General features: G+C 44.2%; 1 protein-coding gene across 3 annotated transcripts in view; it reads left to right on the top strand.

The window, feature by feature from the left end:
* The window catches only part of LOC119382409 (protein unc-50 homolog A), a 44,834-nt gene extending 32,405 nt beyond the window's left edge, over positions 1 to 12,429 (top strand). For all 3 annotated transcript variants that reach the window (XM_037650100.2, XM_037650101.2, XM_037650099.2), the window contains 3 exons: positions 4,953 to 5,092; positions 9,458 to 9,550; positions 12,158 to 12,429. In XM_037650100.2, coding sequence (XP_037506028.1) covers positions 4,953 to 5,092; positions 9,458 to 9,550; positions 12,158 to 12,294 — 370 coding nt within the window. In that variant the 3' untranslated portion in view covers positions 12,295 to 12,429. The remainder of the gene's footprint in view (positions 1 to 4,952; positions 5,093 to 9,457; positions 9,551 to 12,157) is intronic.
* Positions 12,430 to 12,654: the final 225 nt, after the last annotated feature.

The following is a 12,654-nucleotide window of genomic DNA, read 5'->3' as shown; positions in this document are numbered from 1 at the left end:
TTTTTCCATTTTCCTGTGTATTTGTTGAAATGAACAGTGTAGCTTGTTCTAAATCTGCAAAAATCCATAATTGTACCCTCATTTGACCTCTTTCTCGCTCATATACTGCCGAATACCATACCGACCTTCACATTTCACCATTTTCTCATCCACTGAAAGGTTCCGACGTGGTTAAAAGATAGCGTAGAAAAATCGTTCATGTGTTGCTATAAAGAAGACACGTGGTGAAGATTCTCGTGGGATGCGACGGTCATCTTCTTCAGATCAGAGACACTCAAGAAGCCTTGAACCTTTTCCGTGGCATCACTGACGGTGGACGAAGGCCTGGAAATATGTGTCGTCGACACCAACACCAATGCAAGCGCGGGACTTCAACGATTACCATGTACACATGGAGTGAGGCGAACTTGCTCATCTTCTCTTCAGTAACCTCCCTCCATGGATCCGTCCCTCTCACTGTATGTTGGCTTTTCGAAAGTATGCATCCACGCATACTTATCTGTGTGGTTGCATATCTCTCTGACGACTTCTGCGGTAAAAAACAACACGAAGACACCACCGCGCAGCACACCGGAGCGTTGGGTCAAAGTCCGCTCCTCGCCGTCTTCGCGAAGAGAACTGCGCTCTTTCTGCAGCCGGCGCCAAATGCTCCCGCCCGAATGAAGTCAACACCTTGCAGATAAGAGCTGTTATATTTAGAACACACCGGATACGTTTACATCGACGCGCGGCAGCGATAAAACGACCAGAGGAGACGACGAAACTTACCAGCGGATAGCTGCTGATGTTCCGGGGAGGTTTGACGCACTTTCGCCGTCCGTACTGAAGCCTGGCGAATCGAAGTCGTCTTCCGTCTCTGTGGTGCTACCATCATCCAGAGATTCCCGCTCATATTAATCGGAATCCGTCTAAATTCGCCGTTTCTGTGGAGCACTCGCGAGCGGCGTCGACACGAAGTCTGAAACAACGAGCGCTCACCTACTCGACTGCGAACGAGCTTTAAAAATCTCCCCGCAGTGGAAAAAACAAACTCGCAAACAAAACTGATAAAAAACATGTTATTTTATGCTTTGTATTGCGTTAGCTGTCCAGAACCGCTCAAAGAGTGCCAAAACTTGATCTTGAAGTCATCGATAACATACTATCGATGGGAATAGGTGCGGTCACAAAAGTGTTAAAATGGTTTACATGGCTTAAAGCTTTGTCATCCATCTCGTAATCGAAGGAGTGTATATTTTTACTTTTATTGGTTATCGTTATTTACATAGTCTTACTGTAGTTTGTTTTCATTTTTCACGTATCGCACCAGTCACTAATAACTTTTAATGCAGAATTTAAAGCGATTTGATAACTGCGGCTGGTTACAGTGGTGTAAATCAGGCAGTCGTCTGCAAAAAGTCGACCCTTAATATTGGGGTTAATCTGGTCATCAATGTCATTTATATAACTGAGAAGTGTTAGTCTTGTGAGAGGTCCTGCAATTTTTGGAGAATCCTTCAATGAAACGATGTGAGTAGTGTGCAGAGGCCCAGGAACTGCTGAACAGCCTCCTTGTCTTCAGGACAAGGGAACTCGGCAACAGCACTCGGCTTCTCTGGGTCTGGCCAGACACTGTGATAAGCGCCAATGCTGTCACATACCGTATCTTTTAAGAACGGAGAGCGTAACACGGTGATAGTCATGAGCAGCAGCTTGAGCACAGGAATGGTGCGCTGCTGCTTGTCGTCAGCGAAGTTGGTAGCGGTCATGTCGACTGTGCCATTGTATTGTTTGTGAAGGGGGCACCGAGCACCGTTGTGGCTCCAAAGAAACCCGCAGGTTTCACACCACGCCCCCCTCGGTTGCAGATCTTGTGGGCCGCCCCCTGGGGCCATACAACAGAAGAAATATGTAGAATATAATATACAACAAATATAACAACATGGAGGTTTCTGGCATAGAGGAAAATCTGGCACTAGTGTCTGTGTGGGACTCCTTGAGCGGTATTCCAACCACCATGGGAATGATGGGAAGTACAGGCTTCGGATCTGTTTTGGATGGATTTCATTCTTGAGATTGGTGGCACTTGTTTACCGAACTTTAAACAAAGTGATGTGAAGTCTCCTCCAATTAAAATTTGCTTCTTCTTCTGTATGCAAAACTTATTCCTGCAAGTTTGTGGGACCATGAGAAAGAAGTGAAGCCCGGGCAAATTCAACCATCAGAGTACGCATTGCTCTGCAATTTTGTTCCAGATTTGGCATTGCAAAATAATGAATTATTTTTTTTTACAACAGTGAAAACAGACGTGTGTTTTTGTCTCAAAAGTACGCATCACCTATTTATGGAAATAAAAATACTGCATTGAGTTAGAAACATGAAACGTGTCTCTTGCTGTGATGCGTCGTCCCATGTGCAGACTGATGGTGAAAGTATAAGGCTGCTCTGCTGTGAAGCCAGTTGTGGGCAAGATGTGCTTATCAGAATAACGTGAAAGCTATGTAGCTCCCTGCATAAATTTCAGGACGCTACACCAGTGCGATGCTTTGCTAAGTAAAGCTGCAACGGCCTAGCACGCTTCAGCCACTTTCAACAACAAAGGCGGTGCTTTGTGCAGCACCCCAACATGTACCCGCGCCAGAGAACACCATAGGCATTGCGGCAGAATACAGCTGCTGCGTGCGGAACGAAACTGAAACTGTAGAAGAAGACTTGTAGACAGTCCGCTAGCTAACATGATCCAATTCAAAGCCTCCCATCGTTCTCATGGTGGTCAAACAATCTCGAGATCCTCTCAAGCTTGAGTTATCAAGTGTGTACTGTACGGAGTCAACTTGTACCCATTGACTCATTTTCGGCACAACAGCAAAGATACCTGTTTGGTGCCTTCGAACGTTATGTTTGCAGGCATATTGAATCACAGTGCTGTTTGGTCTGCATTTGCAGTTTGCTGCTATGTGACAAAGTACCAGCATGAACTGCTGCAATGCATCAAGCTTCTCCTCAAAAGCTTCTGGCTGATGATTGTTCACGTCTAGAGAAAGAACTTTTTTCCTTCTTTTAATATCACCTTTTGTAGACACCGACCGTGTGCTAGTTTGCAGGCCTTTATGGCGAGAAGCGTGGTTGTCGTGGGCCTACATGAAGTTGCTTAACAGGGTTGGCAAGCTTGTCTTCAAGGTCTGGATATCTCTCCATTTTTGGGAAGCATTTCCAGATTAACTTTCAGCCTTTGATTCATGGACACAAGTCTCAGGCACCCAAAAAAGATGTGATGCAGCTGATGTGACCACTGTTTTTAGAATGTGAAATAACCTTTAAATGAGTTTTCATTCTGAAAGTGGTGCTTCACCATTTGAACTCCACTAGGAAAAGATGTGACATACTCAGACTACAGTTGATCATGAAATGAACCCCTGCCTGTAGGCCAACCCCGCGTGAGACATGCTCTGTCGCTGCTACTGCCAGTGGCGTGCTTTTGGGATAAAGGTGCACATTAGATTTGGGTTAGCACGGTATTTGTAAAATGTGTACCAATAATCACCAAGGTGGTAATCTGGGCACTTTGGTAGTCCACTTTTTTGAAGGGTAAAAGCGAATCGGAGAATGAAGGAACAAACACACATAGCACTACTTTCAACAGTTTATTTTGTGCACTACTTATACAGCCAAACGAGATTATAGAAGCGATTGAAAAGATGGGTGACAAGTGCCGCCCGACAGAAAAAGAATTTGATTTCCTTGGTGTCCGCGATGTTGCCCAGTTCTGTGCAGCAGATGTGCTCATGTTTTGTGCTATATAAGCAGTGCTGAGAAGGCAGTGCTGCACGTGTGTTGTTCCTTCATTGTGTGATCGTCTCCAGGGCGCTTTTACCGTTCATAAAAAAAAAGTACCAGTAATGGCTACCATAAAATCCCGAGCAAGCGCCCCCCCCCCCTCCTTTTCTTGGGAGGTTTGAAATGTGTGCCAACGATCAAGCAAGCGCCCCCTCCCCTTCCCGTCTGCCGTTTTCACTGTTTTTGTGCACCCTTCGAGGGTGAATGAAAACACTTAATGAATGCGTATTTAATAAAGCATTCCATTAGAAGCATGGGTGTGCATTGTTTCTGCTTGGCAGCTCTTCTGCCACCACCTTGAATTTTGATCCGCAACCAAGCAAGCGAGGGCTCCCCTCAAAACCTTGTTGGATTATCTGTCACCATGGGGAGGGCGGGCACTTGCTTGGGATTTTACGATATACGGTGTGAGAGAGAGACCCGTCTACTCTGGTGCATAGTCAGATATTTTACATACGTTCATCTCTTCACCAGAAAAAGGTAAAATGCATTGTGTCTTTCGCTGAAAACGTCTGGTTTTGATGTCTTGCAGTTATTGTCAACTTTCTAATTGGTATATTTGGCAATTAGAACAACAGTAGACAGGTTATATCAACTGGAATAACACGTCTCGAGCTAGTTGGTTGATCGTAACGAGGCGAAAGCGGTGCACACTTGACGAGGACGAACCGAGGCACTGACTGACAGCAAGGTTATATCAATGTTTCTTCGATCGTACGGGTTGCAAAACTCCTTTCCGAAACACGAACATGCCCGTGGACAAATTTGCGAGGGATAGTAAACTGCATCGCCACGATAGCTGCAGTCTTCGCTGTTATTATGCGAGTTGCCACAGCAAGAACTAGGAGAAGTACTGTTGAGAAAGGTCCAAGCATTTTGTTTCCACAGTATCGTCTCCAAAATATAAGCCACAAACATAATTGCACTGCTCACTTCATCAACGCAGTGGTGCTTGTGGGCTTGTACAACGCTACACACAAAAATGCCATTTATTAGCTTCTTTTTCTACATACAGATGGCGCTACAGTCAGTGGACCTCCATGATTTTGGCCGATGGCATGTCCTGATTTTGATACGTGGAGCCTATGGCAGTTTTTGATTGAAGGACTGTGGTCACATCTTCCTTGTCTGCCCAGGGCCATCAGCAACAAGTATCTGCTCAAGCCCACCTGCCGCACGGAGGATGTCGAATGGGGATATGCCTTTGATGTGCACCTCAACGCCTTCTTTCCTCCGCTGGTGGTGTTGCACGTTTTCCAGCTTTTCTTCTCTCGTTGTGAGTGCCTCTTTGCTGTGCATAGCATATGTGCCCTGCTCATTACACGGCCTCGTGCCTTCCATTCTCTTTATCAGCCTGTTGGTTCTGGAAATTTCTTTTTAGCTTCTACATTATTTTTCAGAGCTCTTAAGCTTACTGTAAAATCCCGAGCAAATGCCCCCCCCCCCCCCCCACGGTGAAAAATAATCTGACAAGATTTGGGGGGGGGGGGGTCTTGTGCTAGGCCGCAGACCAAAATTCAAGATGGCAGCTGAAGAGCCTCTGTGAAGAATGCACATCTGTGCTTCTAATGAAATGCTTTATTGAATACGCATGCATTTACTATTTTTACTGAACTGCGGGGAATCCTCGTGTGAAATTTCATGCGTTACAACAAGGGGGGAAAGACGTTTTTCAAATGTTCCAGCAATCTGTAACTACTCGGAATGCAACCCCGAGGCACCACACTGTAAAACTACTAGAAAATCGTGGACATATCAAAAGACAATGAAAACTTGGGCTTCTAGGAACCACTGCTGCAAGGTTCCTTAGCGAAGAACAGGTTGAAAAAATAAGGACATGACTGGCCCATATTTCAAATCTCCCGAAAAGGGGGCGCTTGCTCGGGATTTTACGGTAGTCTAGGCTACATCTCTCTTGTAGCTTCAGTATCAAGAAAAGGCTTTCTCAGGCTAGCCTTGTAATGACTGACCTGGGAAGCTGATGATGGTGTTCCAACTAACCCTCCTCACCCGCAGCTAAAGCAATAATAAAACAAAATAAATTTTCTTTCCGGGGCTTGAGTTTGAACCGGGGTCCATGCGGTCTGAAAGGGAGGGCCTTGACCACTAGGTTATGTGCCCATGCTTGCCCAATGTGAGTTGAACTGAAGGCTATGCAAGAAGGAATTGGGAAGCAGTGCACGTGCTGTAGATGTTTCATTGAAATATTTCGCGTTGGCGGGACTCTAATCTGCTAGACAACGCATAAGGTCAATATCAGGAGTTGCGTACTTCAGGAAAATTTCAACTGGGAGAAAATTGAATTCCTAGCCCTCGTTTCCGTGATCGCATGATGGTCGCCATGCCAATTCAGCCCGAATAGCGTTCTGGGGATGGCCACTATCTGTAATTGGCTGCTCTCTGTAATAAAACTCAACGCTTACGTTAGGAAAGAGCAAGCGCATTGAGAAAAAAGAAAGAAAGACAGGTCAGGCACATCATTTCTCCGATAGGGGAAGGGCTCCTCAATTTTTAAAGACGATCTTGGGATACTTGAATGCAGAAATTTCTGTCTGTCTGTCTGCCACACGATTCAGCCACCCGGCCAAAGTTTAAGCACTCGCTGAACGCCCAGCCATCTTGAACTGGTAGCTGCATTCATGCTTGTGAACATTGTCGATCAAAAAGCAAATATTACGCATATCTGAGGCGCAACACCAATACGTTAGTATTAGGTGGTGTATTCCTTTACTAGAAAGTACATAGATACGTAATTCTAAAGACCATAGTGTTTCTTGGGCTGCGCTGAAAATGCGACGTTATGAGCATGATGCGACGATTCAACATGGAGAAGGAGGACTCATGTAGTACAACCAGCAGAGGACTATTGTCTTTCGATGACATTTGCAGCGAAGCACGCAGATATGCGGCCAATTTTTTTTTTTTTTGTAAGATTTCTACAATGCTTACACTCATATTTCAAACGTCCTATTTTGCCCAGAGACGTATGCATTCTCTGACTCTAAGTATTGCAGTCGGCCCATAATGTGGAGTGCCCCTCTCACACGGCCACCACCAAACTCCGTTAAACTTCATAAATGTAAAACTCCATTAGGGAGTTGGGCGGAGATGGAGTTGTGGCCATGTGATGCGGCCATATTATGAGCTTTGCACAGAAGCTTCAATAGGCCCATTAGGTGTTGTTGGGCCTACGTCTGCATGCAAGATTTTGCATCTAATCACGCTGAAAACATTCTGCATTGTACTTATGTTATAAAATCTATAGTTTATTCAAATTGAAATTCAAAAATATTGTTTTGGAGCAAGATGGCGAGTTGGGCTAGTTGGTTTATGTTCATCTTTCAAAAATTAGTTTGAAGCGCACCGAAAAACATGGACTGTAGAAGTGGACAGGACAGTGCTTACACTCACAATTGATTCTTTGTTGGTAAGAAAAAGGCCTGTAAAGCAGATACATGATTCCTCGCACATTCGTAACAGAGCAGGGCACAACAAAAAACATTCGTGTCGGGATTACCACAAAAACTGGCTTCTATCACAGAAACGTGTACCTGCAAGCATGTTGACAGGAGTGCTGGTGATACTGTATGTTTGTTTTGGTACGCGTTTTCTCTACATGGGATGATTGTCACACACACTGGAAGTTGTCATCGATTTCTTTGAAGTTGCTCTACCACCTAGGTCGCGTTGTCCTTTCCAGTATCGGACAAGCACAGGTCTCACGTTCAGTCCGTGAAGCCTTTGCTGCGGATTGATTCCACAACATTTCACATGTGCTGCTGGCACGACTGCCAGGGTCGATGAAGAAGGAAGAGCCCACGTCGCTCACTGCTGTGACTTTTAGTAATGTTCAAGGAGAATAAAGAGCACTGCATTAAGAACAGAATGAGATGCACAGACTCAGAATGTCGGCACGAAGATTTTTCGCAAGACATGGTGCGAACAGTATGTGCACTTGTGCACGTATATTTTTTTCATTAAATGCACGTGATCAATGGATTATGCAGTAAAACAGAACTTTTAATATTGATAAAATTCATTGTTGTGTTGGCTGCGGCTGTTTTGTCCATGCAATTTTTTCCATAACTACAGATTACTGGGCATGAAGTTCGCCGAACTGCCTTTGCGAGACGCTCCATTGGTGTAAGGGAGACCGTGTGACACGCCTCACTTGGCGTAAGGACAGAGGAGTTAAACATAGTTCGCGGGTGCCTGTGTGACAGGAGTATAAACTACTTTAATCTCACATTGCTACTGAAGCACCTAATAGTAAGCAGTAGTGAAATAGTAAAAACACATATTATATAGAGTGCAGGGACCATGCATCTCAGTTTTAGTTAATCTTGTTGTATAGCACTTTGGTCATCTGCTTCAGTTCCCGTTGCAGAAGTAGGCTCTCTTGTGCAAGGCTGCTTATAAACAAATGATTGCTGATAGGCTTAATAATTATCTTGAGCTTTATTATTACGTTTAATCCTGACATTATTTATAAAATGCACATTGTCTACACACTTGCAATCGACGTAGCCTTGTACATGCAAACTTAAGCCAACAGTGAGTCACAGTAAGTGGGAAAATATTTTGTGAAAAAGTGTGACAGTGCAGAATTTGAGAAACAGAAATTCCAAGTTGTTGGGCATGTCACAGGGATACACGAGAGAGACAGAAGCGAATATATTTACAAGTAACTGTGAAGGGCTTCTTCTTTGTCTCTTCGTCTCCAATGGCATGCACAATGCCTCCTAACAGTATTTAGGTGGAATGCAGCTTCCCAGAACTTTCAGATTATTCTGCTTCCTTTGCCAAGTGCAGTTATGTATAGCTCTCTGTGTTCTTTGGATTCCTCTCTTGTCGTGAGTTGTAAGAACACACAAATCCTGTAGAACTGCTTTTGTTGGACCACACGATGGCTATCCACAAAAGCGCAGGACGGAAGTGTTGTTCTGGGGGCAGAGCAACCAAACCTTGTTCCTGGGAGGTCACGAGCAAAAGAGGCACTTGTAAAACATTTCTTGCTTAGCCCCTCTACATGAACCACCTTAGCCATACAACTACCAGCAGTCAGAACAAAGTATGGACAGCAACCATTAATCTAATATGTGTTGCACGCATTAGTATGGACAACATGAGCAGCTCAACCCTACATGAGTTGTTCACTTTATGAAATAGCTAACTTTTTAAATTATTGCTAAAAAATGTTGCCCACCTTTTATCACTGCTCTGTCTCTGCCGAATGTGAAGTAGCCGCCTCGTTTTTTGTTTTTTTTCTTCAGTCGTGCAAGCTGATGTGCAGTTATTTTGTAGATGTCATTATTCTTGGAATTCAGGGTGTCAAGCGGTTTTATTTTTCTTGTTTTGTTGTCACTGTAATGGCGATACAAGAGCTTTTCATCTCTCCACCTGAGCACTAGAGAAAAAGAATGAGCCAGGGCGTGCTACACCATTGGGCCAAGACTTCTGTTTGCATGTGAATGTTCTACAGCATAATCAAAATCAATATTTTTAAAGACTCTTTTCGGCTTGCACCTCTTGAATGTGTAATTTTGCACTTTGGAAAGAAGCGGGAAAGGCTAACCACTTGAGCATAGCCAGCCTGCTCAGAGGGGAGATTCAATGAGCGTGGTGTGCTTTCTTTGTGCAGTGCTCTCGCACCACATCTCCCTTCTGTTTGGCAACACCCTGTGGCTGATAGCGCTGGGATACTACATCTACATCACATTCCTTGGCTACAGTGGTAAGAAATATCACAAAATTGTATGAACCAAAGTTCTTGGAACTGATGCCATGGTGCACTATTTGTTTGACTATTTATATGTTGGTTAGGGGTATAGGGTCAGTATAAGGTTAGGGATACTAGAAAGAAAAACGATTTTTCTTGTATCAGTAAATTACCCTTTTACAATGCCAAAAGCACCACCCTTACTATGAGAAGACGCTGGGCAAGCGAACAGTGTGCAAAAAGCAAGGGCCTAGAGTTCCCACACCACAATTCATAGATTTTAGTGGCACCTATTAAAGCCCGCATAGTTCCTAATTAATAAATAGGATGTACAGTTGAGTGCGGAAGTTTGGATTACCAAACTGAAATGCTGCACCTTCTTACTGTTTCACGGCTGATCTTGAGAGTGTATACAGCACATGTGCATCTTTTTCTACGTGCCAGTTCGCTTGCTCCAACCACGTGCTGTGGGGTCTCTCTCTCGAGGGTCAAACAGACGTAGTACACACCGTAGTGTTACAGTAAACATAAGGGCATTCATTAGTACCTTTTACACAATAGTGAGCCCGCCAGGCAGATCAAACAAATAACTACACTAACATGACAGAACACAAATTATAGTCGGATACAACTTAAGAAATTCAGAGAGGCCTCGCCCAGACAACCAAAGTGCAGCAGCTGATTGCCTCCGTGACTAACGAAATAGTGCCTGCCGCTCATGCACTCGGCAATGTCCTCAGGAGGCACCAGCAGTCCGGCTCATGACGTCAGTCTGGAGTGTGTGCCCACTAATGCAGGCCTTTGACGAGGAAATGCTTTTAAAGTTGTATTCTACTATAGAATTCCAATATAACACAGAAAAAACAACGTGAAACACAAAAGGTAACACGAATGCAGCGTCACCAACATTTGACTTGCCACGGCAGTCTGTGAGGACAGTCCACATCCTCTGGACCTCCCCACGAGAGACAACCGTCTGCAAGCAGTGCCAAGCCCCTTGGAGTGCTGTTCCTCCTAATTAAAATCAATCAACACTGCGACAACTATGCTAATGCCGTCGCCACCATTAGTGCCCCACCATGATGCAGGATGACTAGAGGTGCAAGTGACAGGAAATGCAAGGTCCAAGTGACGATGTTTGACCCACCTTGTTCAGGGCTGGGAGCCACTGTGGCATATTGCCAGAATTTGATATGCGATGACTTAAACACAACGAAGGAAGTGAAAAGGTAACGCAGAAACAAACTAAGGACATCTGGATATGTAGCACCAAATCGTGTTGGGATTGTGGCTGTCATGAAATTGTTTAGTGCTTACCGTAAAATCCCAAGCAAGTGCCCCCCTTCCCTTTACAGTGAAAGATAATTGGACAAGATTTGGAGGAGGGGGGGCCTTGCTCGGTTTCGGACCGAAATTCAAGATGGCAGCAAAGAACCTTTAAGAAGAATTCACACCTGCGCTTCTAATGAAATGCCTTATTGAATATGCATGCATTTACTGCTTTGACTGAACCAGAAGGAATCCTTGTGTGGAATGTCATGAGCTATGACAAAGGGGGAAACATTCTTCAAATGTTCTGACAGTTTGTGACAACTCAGATTACAACCCCCGAGGCCCCACGCTGTAAGAGTGCTAAGATATCTAAAGACATGGAACTTGGGTTCCTAGGAACTGTTGCTGCAGGATTCTGTAGTGGAGAACAGGTTGGAAAAAAATGGCGGAAGGGAAGGAGGGGGGTGGGGGCGCTTGCTTGGTCATTGGCACATATTTCAAATCACCCGAAAAGGGGAAGGGGCACTTGCCCGGTATTTTACACAATATAAATTTTTGTAATAGTGCTGTCACAACTTGCTCTTACCAGGTCAATTTGTGGGATTGTTGAGTTTTTTTTTTTTAATTTTACATCATGCATTCTCTGTGCTGAACATAGAGTCTAGGCCTCCTTTGATGCTTTTGAAATGAAGCATATTTCAGCACTTTGAAAGTGCCTATAGCGGCAAAAAATCTTTGAACAGAGGGTGTCACTGGAGCCAACGTTTCAGCGAGTCTTCATCGAGGCAGCAACCAAGTTCACAGAGACCATTGTTGCCTCCGTCTGAACTTCTGCCTTGTTTGGGGTATTTGTCTTTGGTGGTAACTGTACCTGGGGCAAGTATGCGTTTAGTAATTTGCCATAAGCTCGCCCACAAATGGCTTTGCAATACTACTTGAAAATCAAGAATAAATGGACACAAAGCAGGACCAATGCCCTGGAGGCTGCCCACATAGCAGTGCTCGCTCGGGCTGATAAGGCTAGCTGCTCAAGGACTTGTACAGTCAGCATCAAAAGCTTATACACAAGAAAAAGTTGAATATTCCCATTGTTTCGGAAGGTAGCCTTGAATTTTGATTTCTGGCCTGTTCTAAAACACACTAACAACATGTTCTTTGCAGTTCGAGCGAATACAGTCACAGATTGCTGCTAAATTCAAAGTTTTCCCAGACCTAGTGGTCTCTAAATTTTTTACTCCTACTGTATTATCACCTGATGTGCCTAGTAGCTTTTCATTCTTGTTGTGTCTATGACAGACTGTCCTCACCGTAGATGTGTTTTGAAAATGTTGATTATGTTTTCTCTTTCAGCGCTTCCTATCCTCAAGAATACGCACATTTTTCTCTATCCACTGGCCCTCCTGTTTGTTTGCTACGTAGTGACTTTGGTGTGCAGTGTCAACCTTTGTGAAGCCCTCAATGATTTCTATGCATACAGGGTGATGTGAAGCGGGAATGTCTTGCCTTGCCTCATGGCTTCATCGTATGTTGAGATGCTAACTTAAAACTGTAAAATATTTCTCAGGTGCAGTGCTGTATGTGTGGGCCCAACATATAAATAAACATCATGTGATGCACCTTTCTTTATTTTAATCAAGTTTTTTTTCCACTCTCTTTTTCTTCTGAGGATTGCCAACCTTGTTCATAAGAGCTAGAAAACATCTCAGTGCTACAGTTCTAAATGCACAACATTTGGTGGGTTTCATGTTTTGGTTTAAACAAAAGGACTGAAAACATCCACCAGTAAATTTTTGGACAGTAAGTTTTATGTAAAAGACAGCAATGTTTCCATTAAAATTGCTGGAAAA

The sequence above is a fragment of the Rhipicephalus sanguineus genome, chromosome 2 (genome assembly GCF_013339695.2).
Source record: "Rhipicephalus sanguineus isolate Rsan-2018 chromosome 2, BIME_Rsan_1.4, whole genome shotgun sequence".
Classification (NCBI taxonomy): Eukaryota; Metazoa; Arthropoda; class Arachnida; order Ixodida; family Ixodidae; genus Rhipicephalus; species Rhipicephalus sanguineus.
The sequence above is the reverse complement of the archived record's forward strand: the minus strand, read 5'-3'. Positions and strand labels throughout refer to the sequence as shown.